This window comes from Malus domestica, chromosome 06 (assembly GCF_042453785.1).
Source record: "Malus domestica chromosome 06, GDT2T_hap1".
In the NCBI taxonomy this organism is placed as follows: Eukaryota; Viridiplantae; Streptophyta; class Magnoliopsida; order Rosales; family Rosaceae; genus Malus; species Malus domestica.
The window spans coordinates 11,056,182-11,067,813 of NC_091666.1; the positions used below are offsets into that span (position 1 = coordinate 11,056,182).

Here is an 11,632-nt window from a genome sequence, read left to right on the forward strand (position 1 = left end):
GAGATGGCCTCGAGATGGTTTAGCTCGCTCCTCCAAAAGTATACGATGCATGCAAGTGGTAGGGCTTATTCACTTGATGTTGGCCAAGGTCCATCCAATGGCTGTTTTGTATTCCTTCAACATCCTCACCAATTTCTCTTCTTCTTGTGCCGTGAGTAAGGAAGAGACTATGACGGGCAAAGTCTCTTGGTCACCCAGGAAAACATACTTCAAATGGCTTGGTAAAGGTTTAAGTTCAAGGGAAGGTGCCTGAATCACTGAGGGAAGCATTTTATTAATAGAAACGGAATCTGAAATTTGGATTAGAAGCTTACCATATTGTGGTGGCAATGACTCAAGGGCAGCAACCATTTCAATTACTTCTTCACTAGGGTGCACGGCATGGGTTGTTTCATGCATGCCGTGGGTATGCTTAGATTTTGTCCCTTAGTTTTTGAGTCCCACTCCATTCGTAATGACCGTTTCAAGCGCATCTTTATGTAATTGCTCAAGATGTTCCTACGCCAATAAATCAATAATATCAATAGAGAAACAAGAATAGTCGTCATTAAGATATCTCATAGCTTCAGAAATTTTGAAATCAATAATTTCCCTATCAAATTCCATTGACAGTGTCCCTTTGAACACATCGATCTTAGTGCGAGCTGTTTTTATGAATGGTCGCCCAAGTAAGATTGGCAATGGTGTAGCATGGGCCGAATCCTCCATCTCTAACATATAGAAGTCAGCTGGGAATACCAAGTGATTAACCTGCACTAAAACATCATCCAAAACTCCCTTTAGATAAGCATTAGAGTGATCTGCCAATTGAATAATCACTCCATCATGTTTCAGTTCACCTAAGTTCATAGATACATAAATTGAATATGGCATGACATTAATTGATGCACCTAAGTCTAACATGGCACGATCAAACCTAGTATTACCAATGACACAAGGAATTGTAAAACTACAAGGATCTTTGGATTTGGTTGGTAGTTTTCGTTGCAAAATGGCTGAAATGTTTTCACTTACCTTTACAACTTCTTTGTTGGAAATCCTCTTCCTTGTTGTACAAAGTTCTTTTAAAAACTTAGCATACCTCGGAACTTGTTTAATTGCATCAAGGAGAGGGATATTCAGTTGCACCTTTCTAAACGTCTCCATAATGTCCTTTTCACTCTCTTCCTTCTTTGATTGCATGAATCTGCAAGGGAAAGGAACATGGGGTGGAATAGGGTTAGAATTAATCGAAATTAAACCCTTCTTACCTGTGTTGGACGAATTAGACAGATTAGGGAGTGTAGGAGGATGCGGCAAGGATTGCTGAATCCTTGCCATGGGGTTGTCTTGCTCTTCCTCTTCGAATTGCAGTTTCTTATCCTCATTTTGGGAAGATTTAGATGGTTGTGGATCAACTCCAACTTCTTTTCCACTTCTTAATGTAATGGCCTTGGCAGATTCAAACCCTCCCTTCGGATTCACAGTGGTTGAACTCGGCAATCTGCTTTGCTCTCTAAATTGGCCCATGAATTCCACCATTTGCCCCATTTGTTTCTTTAGTTCGTTCACTTCTTTGGCTTGGTTTTGTTGCCCCTGCGCCAAAGTGGTTAGTAATTGAATAACTTGATCATTATCCATGGACGAACCTGAATTGGTTTGGGTAGGTTGTGGTTAAGGTTGAATTGGTGCATATGGTCTTTGATATATCCTAGGGCGTGGCTGTCGAAAACCGCCTTGTTGTTGAGGTTGTTGAGGCTCCCTCCACCTGAAATTTGGGTGATCTCTCCATCCTAGATTGTATGTATTTGAGTATGGATCATTCATTTACTGATTTTGGCCTTGAAACCCAATAGCGTTGGCACTTTCCCATCCTCCATTCTCAATCAATTGAGGGCATTTTTCAGATTGGTGCCCTTGGATAGAGCACACGCCACAGATTGAATTTTCTTGCACTTTGGGTATTTCAACAACTTGTGACACAAGAAGAGTGAGATTAGCCAATTGGGATTGAATTTCAAAAATTGTACTTACCTCATTCACATGTTGTTGCCGTTGGATGTCTCTCTATCCAACGCCTTCATATTATTGTGCATTCAAAGCTCGGTTCGCAATTAAGATCTTTGCAGCCACTGGTGTTTTGTCAACCAAAGCACCTCCCGCCGAGGCATCTAGCATTTGTCTCTTTATTGGAAGGAGTCCTTCGTAAAATAATTGAATGAGAAGCTCTTCCCTTATTTGGTGTTGTGGGCAAGATGCAACTAGGGCCTTGAAACGCTCATACTACGCCGGAAAGGATTCTCCTTGGTTTTGTTGAATGCCACTGATTTTCGTCCTCAAAAGAATCATTTGTGATGTTAGGAAGAATTTCTCTAAGAATGCCCGCTTCATGCTTTCCCAAGAAGTGACGGTTCCGGGTGCCAATTCGTATAGGCAATCCTTAGTCTTTTCCAAAAGAGAGAATGGAAAGGCTTTCATCTTTAGAATGTTCCTATCGACATTAATAAGTGTCATGCTCGAACACACCGCTTCAAACTCCTTCAGATGTTTGTTTGGATCTTCCATGGACAGCCCATGGTATTTAGGAATGTGATGCAGTAGGCTAGATTTCAATTCGAACTCATCGGTTTTGCCTGCAGCTGCCCTCAGGTATTGGATGCAAAGAGGCACGACATTGTCCAATCCTGAGGCTGAAAGTTCTTTGATTGTTTGATTGTCCACCGCCATGTCTTTTTCTACCTCCTTGTTTTCTTCAAATTCAGATTCAGAACTAGGTGGACTAGGGTCTGGTACTTTCCTTTTCCTTCTCAAAGTTCGTTCAAAATCATTGTCAAACTCCAATATGTGTGCATGAATTGGTTGAGAACTACGAGTCATAAACTAGTACCTAAAACAAACAAAACAAACAAAGAAAAAGAGATTAGCACTTTTGCTAATCCCCGGCAACGGCGCCAAAATTTGATGCGAAAATTAACTTAACACACAAATTAAACCCTCTTGTTGACAATTGTAGTATAGATAAGTAGGGATCGTTCTAAACCGGGGATTAGGAGGGATTGCTAATCTACTCTAAATTGACTCAAAAACTCAAAAACAAACCTAAAAACACTTAACTAGACTCTAATGACTCGAACCAAACTTAAAAGACTCAAAACAACTTAAAATAACTAAATAGACTCAAACTAGACACTAGGAATGACTTTGGACGAAAATTGATTTTAGCTTGACTCAAAACACGTAAAAACACAAACTAAGACATATTCTAACTAATTTGACACACTTTAGTAAAGGGGATTGGGTTTTGGACGAAATTAAAGTGAAAACAAGTGAATTAAAGACTTCAACAAAGTTGGACGAATTTGGTGAATTAAATGGATGATGGGCTAGCTAGAAGGTCATTCTCCACATATGACACACTTGCATACAAATCAATCTCCAGTTGCTTTTTCAATAAACCATGAATGACAATGCCCCAGATTAACCGTGCCATCACTAATTAACCCTCAGATTTTCCTTAAGTCATTGAATTGGATGGGATACGCATCATCAACCCAAATCATTCTTCAATAGTCCCCTACATGCACATCATAATAGAGATACAATGAAAGATCATTAAGCTCTGTGAAAATCATAAGCATTGACAAAGCATTTGTAACTATGACATACAAGAAGAAGTAGACCTCCTTAATCAACATACAAGAATAAGTTTTGAATAAAACAGTTAAGCAAATTGCATTCACACTTTATGAAATCACAACTGGAATTAATCAATTCGTAACGCAAATATGTTCATGGTTTCGAAATTCTCCCTAGCTAAAAGGGATTTAGCTCCTCATGTTCACAAAACAAAGATAAACAAACTTAAACATTGAAATCAAAAGATAGATTACACCTAAGAATGATCCAGCAATCCAAACTTGAATAGCAAGCACTCCAAGGGTCCTTCTTCTTCTCTTTGTTGCGGCACAAGGGTTGGGTGAAGGTTGAGTGGTGAATTGTGGTGGTGGATGGATATAGGTGAGTTATAGTGAAGGGGGGATTCTCTCCTCTCCTTAATGAGGATGCTGTAATGGGTATTTATAGGGAGAGGATGGACTCAACTTTGCAAAGGTAAGAGATTTGTTTAACTCAATTTCTGGTGGGTTAGGTGAGTGCACAATCCACTCAATTTCTGGTGGGTTAGGTGAGTGCACAATCCATTCTTGCAACTTGCATTTGTTTCTCCAGATTTGTAGCATGTTCCTAGCCTCTTTTGACTTCAAATTTGTCCATTCATCTTGCTTCATGCATAAGCTATCCAATCTTGGCCAAAAACTGCTCCTAAATGCTCCAAATTACACTTTTTTTGCCAACTTTGTCATTTGAACCTACAAACACACGAAAATAACTTAAATCACTATAATAAGTAGAAACTAACTAAATAAATGCCAAGAAACAAACTAACTAAGTCGCATAAATATGCTCCTATCAAAAGGCCTACGGATTTTAGATAACTAATTTCCAAACTTCAAACTTCGTAACTAGTTTAATTAAAATCTAAGTTCAAATAAATTAATATAAATTCCTGAAAAATAATATAAAATCTCAATAATACAAATACATAGATTATAATAGTGAAATCTAGGAACGGGATTTCACAAAATCCAACGGCTGAGATGAAATATGATAAAATCCAACAATTAAAAAAAGATCTAATGATCCAAAGTTAAATCCAATGGTCCAAGATTAAATCCAGTGGCTAAAACAATTAAAAAATATTTAAATGAAAATTCACCCAAAAACTCTATAAATACATGTTTGATGGGTCGGTTTGGTGAATTTTCAAATTTCTCGGAATCTAAGTATTTTTAGGTGAAAATGTTCATAAAAATAAATTATGATAATCTACATAAATTTTATTTTAAAAAGTTACCTAAATAATATTTTAGCATAAATTCATTCTTTAATAATCTCGAGCTAAAATTTTAACCCAGAATCATTGGAGCAAAAACAAACTATTTTTGAGTTAAAACCTAAATTTTCAAGGTTGAAAATTTTAGGTTTTAACCAAAGGGCTGGAGATGGTCATAAAGAGTATGTCGATAAAATATGTACAAGGTGATAGAACATAAAAAATAAGTGAACTTATAAAAAAAAACGTTACTACGACCATCTTTGCTCAAGATATTTATTACATAAAACATTATGGCTGCAAACTCGGCCAGACAAACTCATATCATCCATATAGCACATATTTTTGCTTCTTTCCAAAACGTTGGACTACAAGGATTCAATTTCTTTTGTGGTCCCAGACCTTGCGCTTCGGCTTGAAATATCTGAAGGCAAAATTTAATTGTATATGATGCATGTGTATATGACTCACTATAATCCTATATTATGCTAAGTTCTATTTTAAAATCGAACATGGTATCTCAAATGTAGCAGCAAATATTGCAAGGAGGTTTTAGTTTACATAAATAAAAACGTTTACTCTTGCATCTGATGTTTTGCTTTTGAATTTTTCTTTCTTAATAACATTTGATAAAAAATTGTATATATAAACGTTTTAACCATTAAAGCTACAATTTATTTGTATTTTTATATCCAATTATTGTGTTTCTTCCCTCACTTTGAACTATTATTTTAGGTCTTGATTATGTTGCAATAAAATAGTCAAGGTATAATTTGTGATAAATAGGGGTGTGCATAAAAACCGTTAAATCACAAAACTGAATTGAATCGTGACAAAATAAATCGTTAAAAACCGTGTTGATAAAAAAAGTCAACATAGATTCAAGAACATGAGTGAACCGTTCACATTGGTTCCGGTTCTCATTTTGGTAGAACCGCTTAAAACCGAACTGAACCATGAATATAAATAACTAACTAAATTTAATAATTGTCTACATGTGTCACTAAATGAGTGGTGAAAATCAAACTGGTTTGGCCTAGTGCGACTGCATAGGAGAATTTCTCCATTAGGTCTTTCATATGCACGGTTCACCTATTGAGATAAGGCACATATTTAAAAAAATAGGTCATTTTCTCTCATAGATCTCCAAATTTGACATTCCGGTTTCAATTTCATATTTTTCTCAAACATAATGATCTTAAGGTGTTAAATTATATCCAACCTTTTTCCTTCCCTTTTTCCTGGGCCTTTTTTTAATCTCTTGATAAATCTCTGTTTGGGCTTAAATTATTGTATTTGTACTAAAATTCTTACTACATTGTGGATATACTTGGATGTGTAGACGTATATTTGTTTTATGAGTATATATACAATTGAATTTGTTCCAAAGAAAATAAAACATATATACTTTTGAATTGTGTTTCTCTTTTTGTTTGCTGGGTGTCAATTTACATTTTGATTTAGTTTTCGAAAATGATATGTTTTGTTTGTAATTTTGTATAACTATTTTGGAAGTAGTATTTGAATGCAAGCATGTAAAAAACAAGAAAACAAAAATAAGTAAACTTTAAATACCATTTTGATTTGGTATTCAAATGGTTTAGCATTTAGAAACGTAAACCAGCATGAAGCAAACCAGAACAGATGTGAACCAAACCATATGATTTTAACAATAAATTTAAGTGGAACTGCACCAGACTTAAGAAAAACACAGGCTCTTAAACAAAAAGAAAAAGTATATCCAAAAGCCACAAACACTAAAATTAGCCCATCTAAATATTACAAACCCAATACTTAAGAAAAACACAGGCCACGTACAATAACAACAAAAGCAGCAGCCTAACGAATCCGCGAATTTTTTTAACATTTAGAGAGAGAACCAAGCGATAAGCAAAAGCGCGAATTTTTTTTTAACAATGAACAAATGAATCCGCGAAAATGTTTAGTACGATCTGATTATTGTGTCTTTGTCCCATTATCTCATTGAACAGATCAAATCCGGAATCCATTTATGGTATCCAATTGGATTGGAGAAAACCTTAGTTCCCATCAAGGAGAAGCAGCCCACCGCCGGATTCTCTTGCCATTAACCACTGGAGTTGCCGCCATGTAGGAACCAAATGGAAGATGAATCCGCAGTGAGCAAAGAACAGCCAAAATAACCCCAAAAAACAAGCACACCCGAAGCAAAAATCAGATCTTAGAGTGTCGCAACTGACCGAACCATCGAGATTCGTACCACAAGCAACCACACATGCAGGAAGAGTAGCAGAACAACACAGTAACAAGGGGTGAGGATGACTAAAGGGATGTGTAAAACACCTTGCTATGACAAGAGTTGTAGAACACTTCACTCAAATATTTTGGCATGGCGGTAAAGCAATGGGTAGTGTGAGGTAGCAAATCTAGATTCTTAGTCGGGTAGCAAATCTAGATTCTTAGTCGAGTCCAAAACGCTAAGTTTTGATTTTTGGTTGGGGTGGAGGTAAAAAGGTGGGGAGGAAGATGACAGAAACGAAAGGGGTTGAGGGAAATGGTCTTCAATTTTCGGATTAGGGTTTGAAAAGGAGGTGGAAACTAAAAGAACAAGAAGAGGAAAATAGAAGAGAATCAAGGTCGGTGATGAACGCCGGTTTACCATGCCACGGACTCTTAATACGGCACTAGGGAGCGGAGCCTACTAGATAGAGATCAAATTTGTCCACCGCTCATGGCATCCAAAACCCAAAAAGGCGAAATCACCATTAAAAGCTAAGTGTGCAAGTAGGAGCCCAACGAGCCAGGTTTCTTAGGTACTGTTTGGTACGTGGGATGTGATAGAACATAGTGGGACTGAACGCACTCGTCCCACGTTTGGTGATCTAAATTGTCTGGGACGTGCTGTTCCGTGAAACAAATTTTAATCATATTTTTTGTTCCACCTTCCCTCTGGAATGACTTGTTCCAGCCCATGGAACACAAAATTATAAATTTTTTTGGACAACAATACCCTTTCTCTTTTCATTAATTCCACTGTCTACCCTCCCTCTCTCTCTCTCGTAGCTTCCCTCTCTTCTACCTTCCTTCTCTCCTATAGCCTCCTTCTCCTCCTCCACCACAAGCCCAGCAAACCCATCTGAACCCAACCCTACCTTCCTCCCACCACCTCTCTCTTCCCTACTAGTTCCACAATGAGACCGTCGCCAGCGACGCCCAAGACTCGCCTAGCAAGCATCGTCGGGCCTCTTCCAACGACGACGAGCCAGTCGAGAAGTCGTCCAACATAAGCACCGCCACCATCATCGCCACCACCGTCATTGTCACGGCAGCAAAAACGCGAAGAGGAGACCAAGGATATTGTTAACAATGTTGAAGCTCCTCCGACGCCGCTTGTTCAGTCCCTCTGCATTCCACCTTCATCTCTGGCCCCGTCATTGTAAGCCTAGGGAGGACGACGACGACGTTGCAGAAATTGATTGAAATGAATTTGAGGGAGTTGGGGTTTTTGGTGGGCTAAGGGATGATGAGGGAGGAATTGGAAAATGGGTACTTTGAGGGAGTTGGGTTTGGAGGAGAGGAAGACGGGATGGATCAGTGGCTGAGTTGTCGATGACTAGGAAGATTCTGCAGTATAAATGGCTGATCTGGGTGAAGAAGAAGATGACGGCGTGGGTTGATCCGAATTGGGAAATTGGGTTTTTTGATCTGAAATGTTGAAAACAGGGGTGAAGGGGTTGAGAATGAGAATCTTCGAGTTTTTTTTCTTAATTTTTTTTATGCATGTGGGTAATTTAGTCATTTAATCTTTTGGTTCTATTCGCCATGCGCTTACCAAACGCAGAACCGAACAAATGTCCCGTTCCATCCTGCTCGTACCAAACATAAAACGGAACTTTTGTTCCATCCTATTCCATCTTGTTATGTTCTGTCTGCATACCAAAAGCTTAGTTCCGGGAGCCCCAACTATGATTCGAATGTGGTTAACAACTCCCACATGAAAAGTAGAGCTATAAATACCCTTCTCATTGTTGATACAAGTTATGGAACAATTTCATAATCTAAGCCTACTGCTTTAAGTTATTTACCGATAATTGACTTGAACATCGAAATGATCCATATGCAATGCTGAACAGACTAGCATATGAGCCCCGTCAATAGTTAAATCAATGATCAATAAACTGTTGTGATTAATATTAGCATATGTGTGATTGTGTAAATTCAAGGTAGATTGTGTTTAGGAATAGTCATTATTCTAGTGATTCTTTCCTAGTAGACTTTATATTTACTTGGGGAATATGTTTCTCTTTCCTCATGGTTTACTATAAATAAAGACACTGACATAAGGAAAATATCATCCTACAATTTTCCTATGCCTTATTCTCTCCACTCTCTTTTGCTGTACCTTCTCTCTCTTTAGAAAATTGGCCACAACAAGTTATCAACATGCTTCTACGCTGCTCTAAGGAATCTAAAGGGAATTTTCAGTTACAAACCAGTTCACAATTATCATCACATAATCCAGGTTCTTTAAAAATAGTATCTTAATTGTCAATATTGTAAGCTTTAATTGCATGAATATTCACAATGACACATGAACCCAACTTTTTTTCAAATTATAAATTCTGCTTAAATTGTGTTTGCATTATTAATATATTATTTTATATATTACTGTGAATTGGTTATTATTGTAGACATGTAAATTTCGTTGCATGCAAATGATGCGTCACAAAGCTTCGGGTGGCATATGACTCATCACAAATAGATAAGTCATCAATGACATGTGGCACAAATCAAGCAAAAGAAGTACAAAACCTTCCCAAAAGTCGGCAAAAGGGAGAAAATCCCTCTCAAAATCGGCAAGGAGTCCAAATTGCTCCCAAAACCAGAAAGAAAGCTAAAGAATCTTCATAAAACAAGCAAGAATTGAAGATTGCTCACAAAATAGGCAAGAAAACACTATAATTTAGCCAAGCAAGGGAAAGAAGTTGAAATTAAGACACAAAACATACCTAAATTCTCCCATAGACAAATCAAGAAAAAATCAAAGCCAAATCCATCCAAAGGTAAGCTTTGAGAATTCTATAAATACAAGGTCATCAGCCAAGCATAAAGGTCCACAATTTCTACATTGAAGGGCAATTTTACATCCAGAAGAACCTATGCACCAAATCTTTGAAGACTAATATGCTGTCAAAGCTCTCTTCAAAGAACACACAACCAAAGCCAAAGCTTTCTTTTGACCAAAGTCGAAACATTCCCTTGAAGAATCAACAAGCACATGTGCCGATTCCTTCAAGACTTTGTTGCAAGCTCAAAACTTGTAGCGACGTTCGATTCAAGATCAAGTCGCCAAGACCCTTGAATCATCGAAATTCTACATCAGCCCTAAACCTGAGGTGAAGACTATTTGCTCATTATTTCAAGCTCAAAACTTGAAGCAATCATTCTATCGTTCATCCGAGATTAAGTCATCGCGACCCTTGGAACAACAACCTACGCATCTACATCAAATTTGAAGACTGAATCAAAGGAAAATTGTAAACAGAAATTGTAACCCTACAAATTCATCAATACAAATCTACTTTGTACATGTGTTCTTGTTTCATTCGATAAAGAATTTTCATGTCTACAAATTTGGCACGCTCAGTGGACCATCTATGCCTTTTATCTCTGCCTTCATATCCACAAGAAACACACATGGCACCAATGCGAAGAATAAAAACATCCTTGCCACAAATGGTGGCACTTTGGGAGTCACAACTCGAAGTCAGGCAAGAGTTCTCTCTGCTGTGGCTTCCACCCCTACATCAACTCTACTGAAGGAGTAAGAGCATCTGAGGCACGAGCTCGTGATCACCTTGGCCTCGCTAAGAGCTCCAAGGGAAAAAAGCCCGAGAAGGTGCTCTGAGTCCTTAAATTCCGATGCCGACTCAAGCAGTAGCTTGTATCCCTTAGCCATGCAAATCTTGACTACTTATGCAACTTCCATCGAGGAGTAGCTGGCTCAAATGAATGAAGCAATTGCAAGGCTAACAAGGACCGTGGAGTAAAATGACTTGCAAATTGTTGCACACTCGTTAACCGACTGAAAACACAACATGACAAAAAAGCTGACCGCGTCCCAAAGGTTGATCTAAAAAAAGAATGAAACCGATGAAGATGAGGAGCCTCCGATGGAAAAATTTAAGGAGAAGCAGGATCAAGCAATGACACTCATGAGATCTCTCTTTATCTAGCACCTGCAGGAGATGATCACTAGCACGATCGAGGCGCAGTACGAAGAAAGCTTACATGACTATGTGCTTTACTTAAAACCTTACTCTGAAAAGATTGACGTCTTAAGGATGCTAAGGGATTATCAGCCACCCAAATTTATGTGATTCAATGGAAAAAGCAATCATAAACAACATATTACCCATTTCATTGAAACTTGCAACAAAGTAAGGACAGAGGGAGACTACCTCGTCAAGCAGTTTGTGAGCTCACTGAAGGGTAATGTCTTTGACTAGTACACTAACCTCGAGTCCGAGTCCATCAACAGCCGGGACCAGCTTGAAAGGGCATTCATCAACCTTCTACAACACTCATCGCACCGTAAGCATGTTGGAGCTGACAAGTACGAAGCAGTGGAAGGATGAACTTATCGTCAACTACATCAATAGATTGCTTTTCTGAAACCTTTGTCATTGAGATGTGGGTTCAAGGCATGCACTAGAGGCTATATTATATCCTTCAAGGCATAAAGCTAAGAACATTTGAGGAGCTGGTAACTCGATCCTACAA

At 38.1% G+C, this 11,632-nt stretch overlaps 1 protein-coding gene across 1 annotated transcript; it reads right to left on the reverse strand.

Moving 5' to 3' along the window:
• Positions 1 to 498: 498 nt before the first annotated feature.
• Positions 499 to 1,530, reverse strand: LOC139196799 (uncharacterized). Its single transcript, XM_070823142.1, has 2 exons — positions 1,082 to 1,530; positions 499 to 916 (listed from the first exon to the last, which is right to left on the reverse strand). The coding sequence occupies exons 1-2, from the start codon at positions 1,528 to 1,530 to the stop codon at positions 499 to 501; spliced, it is 867 nt and encodes a 288-aa protein (XP_070679243.1).
• Positions 1,531 to 11,632: the final 10,102 nt, after the last annotated feature.